General features: G+C 36.9%; 1 protein-coding gene across 5 annotated transcripts in view; it reads left to right on the top strand.

Moving 5' to 3' along the window:
- mybpc2b (myosin binding protein Cb) overlaps positions 1–11,802 on the top strand; it is a 30,709-nt gene that overhangs the window by 5,912 nt on the left and 12,995 nt on the right. The window contains exons 2-3 of one of the 5 annotated variants that reach the window (XM_088438774.1): positions 3,432–3,452; positions 10,649–10,672. In XM_088438774.1, coding sequence (XP_088294900.1) covers positions 3,432–3,452; positions 10,649–10,672 — 45 coding nt within the window. Of the gene's footprint in view, positions 1–3,431; positions 3,453–5,106; positions 5,131–10,648; positions 10,673–11,802 lie in introns of all 5 variants that reach the window. The other 4 variants (XM_088438775.1, XM_088438776.1, XM_088438777.1 and 1 more) reach the window with 4 other exon arrangements.

The raw sequence follows: 11,802 nt of genomic DNA, 5'->3' as shown, positions 1-11,802 counted from the left end.
TTAAAATAGGACTTGGACTCCATGCATCATAACCCAAGTGAGGTTTAATATCTGTTGGAAGCACTTTCCAGTCCTGACAGACTAGCTAAATATTATATAGGACGATAATTGGTTCTGAGCAATTTTTGCGGTGGCAAGGTTTTTTGTTTTTTGTTTTTTATTTTTATTAAGCCTCCTTTCAGAAAACATTACACAACAGAGCAATATATTGTCCTGCTTTTAGTATAGACTCCAAATGGTCCGTTAAAGCAATTGTGCTTGTTAATGCTGTGGTATTCGTACAGACATAAAACAAACATAAATATATGTTGGAAAATATATTTAGTCATTTTAGTAGAAAAAAAAAAGACAATGAAGATCTGAAAGACATGAACAGAAAACTGGATGTTATGATAGGATGGCTCAGAATTGGCAGCTAGCTTAATTTAAAGCATATTAGCATATTAAAAGATCACTAACTCATGAGCATATTCACCTACTACACCCTAAAAAAAAGCTACAAGCTTATGTTTACTGTCAAATTAAGTATACAACAAAGAAATTTAATATTTATTTTTTACAAAAAAAATACATGGCTAGCTTTGGCTGACAAGTTATTTTAGAATATTAACGCTAACCACACTGCAAAGCAGAAAAATACAATGGTGCCTTCAAATGTAAGTGACCAGATTTATTAGATTTGCAGATATGAGCAGTCGTACACTCAATTATTTTGTTTAGGCCCTGCAAACAAAATTGTGAAAGACAAATGTGATAGGGTAGCAGTTCCAAACAAACAGCAACTTGGCTCATATAGCAAACACTGTTTTGATAAGAAAAAAATAGGCTTCGATCTTATGTTTACTATCAAATTAAACAAAGAAAATTAGATTTGAAAAACCCATGCTAGCTTTGGCTAAAACGTTTTTGTTTTGGCTTTCAGCTAACACACAGTAAAAAAAAAAAAAAAAAAATACGATGCCTTGGGATGTGTCTGATCAGAGCTATAGTTTTTTTTTTGCTGATAAGACAATTTTTCGTTTAAAACAAAGCAGTTTGGCAACGATGGTGAACACTTTTACCAAAAACAAGTGTAAGATACTGTCAAAGCTACTGTCAAAAATACTGTTAAAACAAAGAAGATGTGTGTTGAGAAAAAAAACGCATAGCTAGCTTTGGCTAACAAGTTATTTTTAGCTTCAAGCTAGCACTGAAAAAAAAACTGTGAAGCATTCTTAATCCTCCTATTTTTTTTAAACACAACTAAAGAAAAAAAAGAAGAATACAATGGTGTCTTGAGATGTGGCTGACCAAAGTTATACGTTTTTCACGATATTTGTTTACAGTTCAACACTTAAAAACAACAAGGCTTCCAGCTTTAGTTAATGTTAAACCTAACATTAAACAAAGACCATTACATGTGTGTAGCTGGCTAACAAGTTATTTTAGCTTCATGCTAACACATTCTTAGTCCTCTTAATTTCTTTGTAAACAAGACCACATTTTTGGTTTTGCATTCTAGCGCTAAAACTTAGCACATCTTATTATTGTTGTTATTGTCATTTCAGTTGAAGAAAACAAAGACTAGAAACTAAGACATATACAGAAAACTGAAAGTGTCTATAACATGGTGCAGGGTTAGCAGCTAGCTCATTTCCTTAGCCAAATTGGAATTAGCTAAAAAAAATTAAAAATCTGTACATTAGCATGCCAAGCAGGCTGCTAGAACTTAAACACGACGTTAGGCAGTCCGCATAGTTGGAATTGCGTTCTGCCAATTTGCGACTGCAAAGTGGTAAAATTATGCGCGAGCGAGGTCAAACTTGCTAGGCTATTTAAGGAAAGGGTCCCAAAAAATACACGCGGCTTGTCTTTAGGGAAGTCATGAGACACCGTGGTTGGCCTTTACGGCTCCTGCGCTGACCCCTCAGAGGGGACTTTGGTATTTAATACGTTTCCATTTGCGGCTTACTTAAGCTTCAACGGTCGCGCCCAGCGTGTTGAAATACATTTAATGCCTTAAAAAATAACGTCCAAATCCGCAAGTCATGGGACTCCAGTTGACCGTGGTTTGTTGTATAGATTTGTGTCATAAGGTTAAGACGCTATAAAAGGTGAACATTTTATAGAATGGCGAGTGGATTTACGAGCCGTGCGCCATGACAGCGTTCACTTGAGCACGACAAGATATGAACATGTGTCACCTTGTGAAAAACACGGATGCTAGCTAGGATCGTATTAGCTCTTCTGAATGCGCCGTGTGTTAGCATAACCAATTACAAGCCAGTTGGATATTATTTGACAAGTGCGTAACTGATTTAAATTTGAGGTCTTAGAGAGCTGTTTTGTTTTAATTCAATTAATTGTATAATTCATACTGTATGTCACAGTATGACAAATTAACTCACAGGAACAAATTAACTCATTCAATGCCACGGATGTATTTTCATGTTTTTTAAGTGTCCAGACATACAATTCATACTTAAGTATCGATCTAATACTTAAGTAGCTGGGATTTCATTAAAAAAAAGATATTGAATGTGTTAAGTGATTCATTTTCATCTTTACATTTTTAGAAAAGCTCTTATAGCATATGAAACAAGTTTGAAAATGGTATTTTTAGGATATGTCGGGGGCCGTTTAAAAATGGACGTGGGGCCTCATAAGGCCCCCGGGCCCTAGTTTGGACAAAATCCCCCCCCCAAATTTTAAAAAGTTCTTGCAAATTTGGTGCCTTGACACCTGTGCTCTTGAGTATAGATTGTAAACCATCAACTTTTTTTTTTTTCTGGCTAGTCTGTAAAAATTGTGTCAGTAAATTCACGTTTTAAATTCAGTCGTCCATACACAAATCAAGATAATCACTATAAAACAATTTTAACAATAATTTGTGTCACGTTCCAATTTATTTGCTCCTAATTTGAAATGCATGCTGATTCTGTCGGCGCATTGAAAAGCATTAAATAAATGTTCTGATACCTGCAGAAACCCTGTTAAAAAATTGTATCCCCACATTTGAAAAATGAATTCAGCATTTTTTTGATGACACATTCATTAGCATATGCAAGCTGAAGAGCAAAAGAAAAAAAAAATCAGCAATATCAACAATAATACTGTAAACAATTATCCACCAAGCCATAGCCACGTCAAACAGAAATATTGCTCCTGACTCCATCTTGGAAGCAAGCGAGGGGAGGAGCCTTGTACGACAGGAAAAATGAGTTTTGCCGCCCTCTTGAGGAATATATAAGCAATTCCAAATATTTTTGGGTGGGAGACCATTTCACATTTTTCCTATTTGAGACGGCGTTCGGTCCCGAGCCAAATAGCAGCTCCGCTGTATACCAAAGCTAATAAGAATGATTTACAGAGCTGTCTAGTGGTAATTTTATAGTATTAGGGAGCATAAACAGTGCATTCTAATCATGTGTCGCCTGTGTTTTCTCCTCCAGCAGCGCCAGCCGAGGTGCAGGGTAAGTCAGCCGCACGCCTCCGTTTACCTCCTGACCTTTCGCGCGCCTTTCATTATCACATCGTCGCTCGATTACAGTTGACACATTTTCACTTTTGCACTTTTGTCACCTTGGCCGTGTCGAGGCCGGAGCCGCCTGCGGTGACCTTTGACCGCATTAATTGACTGCCGCCAACGTTGTTTATTTGCCCGCTCGTCATTTTATGCCTTCTATTCGGTGAATCTGTCAAGACTTTAAATACGTAATAGGAATAATAATGTGGTAGTAGCGCACGCGAGGCCCAGCGACATAAACGCTGCTCGAGCCTTGTGTGATATGTGGCGAGATATACTTTTTATTTATATATTTGCTGCGTATACTCTATTTGTGTGTGTGTGTGTGAGATCCTATTTGTACGATATTTGCTCAGCTGTCGAGGCCTCTTAACTTGCGTTTTCCACATCGCGCGCTGCTTTGCATTTGTTTTGTATGCAAGCGCGGAAGTGTCAAAGTGAAGTAAACGTTTCTGACTGCAAACTCGTTTGAAAATATTTCGAAGGATGTTTAACCGTATCAAATGTATTTTAACCTTGTGCGGTGTGTTGACCGTTTTTAGGTCATCTTATTCCACATCTCGCAGTATTTTAGCCACCATTCCTGGTTGTCCTATAAATAAGTAGTCGTGACTAGTTGAAATTTGATACGTTATCAACATCTGGGAGAAATTTCAGCTCCCTAGTGTCTTTTTCAATGCTTTTCCTCAGATGTAAAACACCTTTGATGTAAAGATCGAAGGATTGGAAAAGTGTTAAATACATTTGAACGTGTGAGTCCATTCAAATATTTTTGCAAATATGTTCGAATGTATTCATGGGTACCTTCAAATGTACTCACAAATACATTTGAACATACAGTATTTGCAAGTATATTTAAACATACTTGCAAATATGTTGTTTTAGATTTTCAAGTAAGTTCGAACATCCTTGCAAATATGTTTGAATGTGTTTTCAAACACGTTCAAATGTATTTGCAAGGATGTCCAAACGTACTTGGAATACATTGAAATGTTTTTGCAAAAATATTTGAACAAAAATTCCAAATATTTGCAAATTTATAGTATGTTCAAATGTACTTATAAATAAATACGTTCAAACATGTTTGAAAGTATTTTCAAACATACAAGCAAATATGTATTTCGCAATTATGTTCAAACGTAATAGCAACTATGCTCAATCATACTTGCAAATATCTTCAAAGGAATTTGCAAATATGTTTGAAAATCGTCTGTAAATTAATTCAAACAGCCGATATAGGCTGAAAGCTAAAAACTTTTTTTCCCTAATAATGTCATAGTGTATTAACAAAATATGGGTAAAACAAAATAGGCTACATTTAGCCTAATATGTTCCATATTTAAGAGAGTAAATACTGTTTATTTATGTAATTGCTAGTCAATAAAACGTGCCGTTATTAGAAAAAAAATGCTAAGCTTTTAGCATTTAACCAACAAGTCAATTCAAATGTATTTTCTAATACGTTCGACCATATTTTCATGTATTTTGCAAAGACATTAAAAGATGTTTGCTAGGCAAAATCGTTTACTCCACAGTCACTTCCATGTTTCTATGGCTTTGCAGTGGTCACTAAAAAAAATATATATATATATTCAATTTAGCCCCACAGGAGCCAGCCGAAGCGGGTGAGGGTCTTTTTTTTTTTTGGTCATATTTGAGATGCATTGGGTGTTCCGAAGAGCATTTGAACTAAACAGTCACGGTAATTATTTGAATAATGCCGATGATATGTTGAGTAAATTACAGAGTGAAGAGGATAAGGCAAAGGTCAATCATTTCCTTTGCCACTTGAAGGGGATAATACAGTGACGACGCCAATTTGGTTCCGCATGTTTGCATTTCTTAGAGCGTCCACTGCTTGCACCATTTAGGTTATTATCCCTGTGTGTTGAATAAAATCACTTTGCATCCTTTTATTTTCTTTTTTTTTTTTTAGAATCTGTGTCTTTCCTTGCAGGCATGCTGGATATTATTCCTTCATTCATAAAGATATTTGATTTTGGAGCAAGTCTCACGATACTCTTTGTTTTTATGTAACTATGATCTTTATTTACACAGCCGCACCACAGCAGGAAGCAGATGGTAGGCCCCTTCCAGAAAATATATAAAATATATATACTGACATACTTTCTTGCAGATTTTTAACATTTTGATGACATACAGTACGAGACTACACAATAGGCTAATTCTCATTCATTTTTGGTAGACGTCCCCCCATCTGATGGAGGTATAGTACACGAGCATTACTTCTGACTTAATCCCGTTAATGTATTCACATCAAAGTGCATACGTGCGCCTCCCCGTGTGTAAATGACTCGATTCAGTTAGCATGAAGTATGTCCGTGATCACTTGTTTGCAGGTGTGCCAACGATGATTCTCTAAAGTGGCCCCATGAATACATTCCCTGCACTTTGATTTTACAGTGGACCCGACAGGACATATCATTACGTACGCCGCGAATAATCAGGAAAATTAACATTGCTACCTAGTTTCTTAAAAATGTGCACTATTATCTTTTTGAAGGAGATTCAAAATGTGAATATAATGTGCGGGTGTGCCTAATGAGGTGTCCAGAATGCTGCGCCTATTGCCTATTTTTCATATCCTCCTGACGCCTAATATTTGTGTCCACTTTGTCTCAGTAAGACAGCAAAATTGATCGCATCCAAACCAAACATGAGATCTCATCGGAAAGTCCAGGATGTCCTCTACTGAGGACACTAGGACTTAGCTGAGTAGCCCAAATGAGTCCAACAATATAAACCAAAAAGAAATGTCCATTGCAGTGGACACAAATTAAAAGGCTGGGTCTCAGGAGTACACACAGCAATAGAATAATTATGCAAGTTTTTCTCCCACAATTGTTTGTTAGTTGTGATGCAGCATGAAACGAGCTTGCGCGCGATTGTCGTGCTTTCGCTTCCTCGTCGCTTTGTTCAGTTCATTCCCGCTTCTCGCTTTGTCCGCAGCAGATTCGGACTCCAACTGGGATGGTAAGAAAAAGAACGCTACGAGGGTGATTGTTCGTTAACGGGACTTTTTCCTCCTTTGTAGTCAGAGCCGGCCCACACCGCCATGGGGTCCCGAGCAAAATGCGATTTTAGAGCCCTCTATTTGATTTCAAGTCATAGTCTTAAGATCCTATTTCCTGAGTAAAAGCAACAAAAATCAAATACGTTTCAATGGATTCACTGAAAGTGTCACCTTGTTTGTCATTTTTGGTTAAAAAAAACAAACAATCGCTGAACAACAGAGGATAGAAAAGCAAAAGGGAACAAAATGATTGGAATGTTTACATTTCAAAATATAGAGAATAAAGATGTGCAAAAGCTTTAGAAAATTTAGGAGCATCAGTATGGGCAAACAAGCTGTTAGCCAGCGTGTTTATTCGCCACAAAATTAGCTTGCTAGCCAGCTAATATGCTCTGTTTTTAAGCAGTTTGCTAGCTAGTAAAAAAGCTGTTAGCTAGCATGTTCACTCACTAGCTAACTGCTTATTTACAAGCTAGCTAACTGCTTCAAAAAAGAAGCACATTAGCTAGCTTGCTAACCTTGTCTCAATTGCACAGGATGATTGTCAATACAAATGAAAGCTTAGGCAATTCTTATATAATGGGGTTAAAGAGACTCGTGCCAAACTTAAAAAAACGAAAACTGAAATAGTGAAATTATTTTAACATTATTTAATAACTCATTCACTGCCAGGTGAGATGGATGTTTGATCAATATAGCAGTCGATGAGTGTCAGTATAGCTAGCTAGCTACAGAGTGCAGCAAAACAAGTGAAACAAGGTAAAATATTTAAGTTTTAAAATGATGTAAATATGTGCAAAAGCTTAAGAAAATTGTCACAATTGCACGGAATACTCACCAATACGAACAAAAGCTAAGATAATTCTTATGTAATGGTGTCACAAGTGACTCATGCCCCCCCCCCCCCCCCCCCCAAAAGTGAAAACTATTTTAACATTGGTATTTATAAACACATTCTAAATGCTGCATGTAGATTAGAGTCAATGCTGATAATTTTACAGACGTGGTCAGACCACAGAACAGTGAAAAGGTAGGGCTGCGCCGTTGTGGGAGCAGTCGCGGCAGACTCAATCACGACCAATCAAAGATTACGGTCTCAAAATTGGGGCCAAACCTTTGGAGGGCTCTCGTGGCTGCCGGGGCCCTATGAAGGTGCTTAGTTTGCTTCTGTTTTGGGCCGGCTCTGGTTGTAGTCTACAATTTACATAATAGATCGTTTTGACTGGGTATTTCTTTATTTGAAAAGTCTTAATACTTCTATTTGGACTGTTAACGTGACTGTGACCTCTAACCAATTAATGTTCACCACCAGCACTTTTTTTGGACTTTGCGTGTCTATTGTGGAGGAGCAGCTGAGAATTCCCGCGTCATTCGATATCCCAACTTTGCCCTCAATCGAACATTATAGCATATTAATAAACCCCTCAGGAAGCCGAGTCCTCCTGAGAATCACTCCCAGGACATCAGACGCGTTATTTTGCTTGTCGTGTGTCCTTCTGTCATACGTCCAAAAGACTGAGAAGACGATACATAAAGTGGATTTGCTACTGTGAGTTGCACGCAAGCTGCGAGAAGTCCGATATCTCAGACATGTTCAGTTCAGGTTTTACAAGCGAAACCCAAGAACTGGCCTTCGTGGCTCAATGGGGTCTTGGGTCCGTTGCCAAACTTGTCCTGCTTTAAAAAGCAGAGCGTTTCTGGGAATGCTTTAATAGTTTTTATGACTCTGTTTAAGTAAACACAATGACTTTTTTTTTTTTTTTATACGGTAGATTCGCTGGTTAAATTCACCTTTGGAAACCTAGTGGAAGCATTTAATAGTTGTGCCTGTCACTGTTTGTCAAGAAATAGGATGAAAGGAGAATGACAGCAGCAATTGGACAGAAAAAAAAAAAAAAAAAAGTATGACCGAAAAAGTCTAGGCTAACTTTTGCGGCGCTTCAAATAGATTTTATAACTGTAGCTTGATGTCAAGGAGATGTTCTTGTAACTCCACGTAGGAGGATTTCCCCATCTTGTGCTATGTTTGTTTGATCTCCATAATAGAAATTGCACCAGCCGTCAGTGCTCATGTCCCTTAGGGTCGACACTTGCAAGTTCTGACATAGCAAGGTTGTTTAAAGCTTTTCCCGCGAGGCTAAAGTGTAAGTATGTGGGTTGAGGGGTTATATTTCTAACCGCAGTTTGGCTAATGAAGCAGGAGCCAACTGGCAAATTCTTTAAGCTTGAATTAAAACGCACAGCGCGCTATATAATTGATTTACTGTGCAAACTAATCAAGAATCAAAATAACTTTTTTTTTTGTGGAGCGGTTTTGAGAATCAATGACTTCTTTTGAGATGGAACTTTCTAATTTTGAGGAGCAATTTTTAAATAAATGCTGCAAAACTGCGTGATATAAATATATAATAATGATAAATAGAATCATAATATAACAATAAGCGTTGTATATTTTGACTTTAGAACCTTTCAAACTTCATTTGTATTGGTCCCCAAATAAATAATCAACATTAAGTGTCCTCTTTTGAAACACAGAAGAGATCTGTTATCAAAAAGAAATGACGTAATAATTATTTGTAAATTGTCAGACCATGTTCTCAAAAAAGAATAATTGTAAATAAATATTTGTCTACAGAAAAATATTAAATATAAAGCGTCCTCTTTCTGGATTACAATAGAGATCTGTTCATTACCTTAAATATTAATAAATATTTGTCCGCAAAAATAATCAACATAAAATGTCAGATGTCTTCTCAAAAATACATCATTATAAATAGATATCGGTCCACAGAAAAATATTCTACTTAAAAGTGTCTTCTTTTGGCATCATAGTCGAGATGTGTTCACAAAAATAAATCATTAACGTGACAGGTAACGAGAGGTGGCACGTGACAAGTTGGGTCAAACTTACCTACTGTACAAAAAATGTGTTTTATGAAAACACATATTTTATTTTATATCATACTTATACTTTCCTGAAACATTTAATTAATTCAATAATTATTTTATGAATTAATAAGCATTTTCACATCTTTGTTTTATTTCAAATCTCAAGTGCAATCTCAAGTCAATTCAAAGATTATTGTAATAGTTTTCCTTTATCCTTTAATACAACCAACTTATCGTTACAGGCATTTTTTTCTTAGTCTTCTCATAGAAACAATTTTCCAATCAATGTACTGCAAATGTCCATTTTTGTCTGTCTTAGTGCCGGTGAGACTCCTCTAAGATTTATTGCAAAGCTGGCAGAATTAAGCCAAAGGAAGTAAATGCCTTATAACATTTAAATTAATCTCCAATTAATGGTTTAACTTTGACACCGGTCTTATAAATATGTTTTACTACATTAATAAAATTTGAAGTTCAGAGGCCCTCGACTGGTGCACGCAGTAAAATAACTTAGTTCATTTCCTGTTCTGCTTAGCGAGAATTTCCCTCCAGAATCTAGTCACTTATTAATTTCTCTGCAAATTTTGCCCTTCAAAGTTAGCGACGCTCCGCTTTAACGCACTTCCTGTCAGACTTCTGTGAAAAGTGTGCCGGATCACCCAAACGTTTAATTCCGGTGTTAAATGATTACTCTAGGTGTCGATCTGAGGTTAGCTTAGCAATTAGCATGGCTTATCTATCTTTCCTTATCATCCCTTCGTGTTTAGCTGCACTAGCTAGCCACGCAAAGGTCGTCGCTAGCTAGCTTGCGCCGGTGGCAGCGAGCTTCCCTAGACCTCTGACTATAGACACTTTGTATATTCATATTAAACGAGGCGAAAAATACAACTTTTGACTGACAAACCGCTATGCGCAACCGAGTGACTTGCACGAAATGTTTTGCGAGGGTTTCTCGCAAACCCTCAGTCCTACAGAAGTATTGAAGGTCATTTCAACATACATGTTTCATCCCAAAATGTGATGATTTCAAAAGCATTGTATGAACCTGCTTGATTTTTTTTTTTGTGTGTGTTCTGATTCGTGACAGCCATGATTACCTCCAAAAGCACAGATCTTTTTTGGGGGTTAGGCGGATTGCCTGACATTGTGTGGCGCATACACTCATAAAATTTCACACTTACTCTTAGCGCTGGTATAACTGCAAATTGTTTCTCTCCCAGCTACCGTGAAAGCTGTAGGGGAGGGTAAGCTTGGATTGTGTTAAGTTGTCAGTCGCATGCAAATGTTGTTTTTTGGGAACGTCTGCATCCTATGTTTTATGTTGCGCACGTGCCGTCTAAACAAAAATTGTTCTTCAAGTATTTGGTGTTGTCAGAGCAAAAAAAGTCATGGTGTACGCTCATGGGTTGTATAACAGACGATGTTCATTTTCAAGTCTCGTTGCTGAACTTTAATCCTACTAAACGAGATGTTCACTCGTGTACATGTTTGTAAGTTAAGCGTACATACGCATTTCATCTATTTTACGTTATTAAACGCTTTTACATCCTATAAATCGTTAACTTGACAGGTAACAAGCGGTGGCACGAGTTGGGTTTAATCATTCTAGTATGGGGGAGAATCTGGCATTTAACAAGAAATTGAATAAACAACTGAGCATTAAACTTTTTATAAACTTATATTGAAGATCTAATTAGTTCAATATTCATTTTAAAAAGATTTTCCACGTTTCTTTGTTTTATTTAAAATCTCGAGTACCCCCTGGAGTTCCTTCAAGTACCCCGAGGGGTACCCGCACCCCAATTTCAGAACTACTGCTATATAACCTAATACTTAGCTCATAACAAATGATACCCCAGTATGCCTCATCAAAACTGAGACAAATGTTTTATTCCTAAAACACGTAAGAAAGCAATCTCTTCTTTCAATTGAATTTTTTTGTATTGAGTCCATCGTGTAGCTGAACTCCGCGGAGTGCATGGTTAACTAGGAAGTATCTGCATCTCTTTTGTGTAGCCTGCATTCTGGCTTTTATAGTGTCCCTTCCGGTACCCCTAGCGGTGGATAGAAAAAAAAAATGTTGATATCAGATGGCGTCAATGGTGCTCCTCAGTAGGATTTTTATTGACGACCTTTCCCTTTAAATGAGTTCAAAGTGATAATTAAAGAAAAGAGTTTGAACCGATCCTATGAAATCTTTGCATTTAAATAAAAAGTATACCTGAATAAAAGTTTTAAAAACAGCGTTCAATAGATTAAACACTTTGCATTATAATGTAAACCGCATCTGAACTGCATTTTCGTGGTGACTCATGCAAGTATTGTGTACCGCTGTTATGAATTACATATTGCCACGCTTTTCATTGTAATAAGT

The sequence above is a fragment of the Hippichthys cyanospilos genome, chromosome 17 (genome assembly GCF_059441005.1).
Source record: "Hippichthys cyanospilos isolate Australia breed blue-spotted pipefish chromosome 17, RoL_Hcya_1.0, whole genome shotgun sequence".
Classification (NCBI taxonomy): domain Eukaryota; kingdom Metazoa; phylum Chordata; class Actinopteri; order Syngnathiformes; family Syngnathidae; genus Hippichthys; species Hippichthys cyanospilos.
The sequence above is the reverse complement of the archived record's forward strand: the minus strand, read 5'-3'. Positions and strand labels throughout refer to the sequence as shown.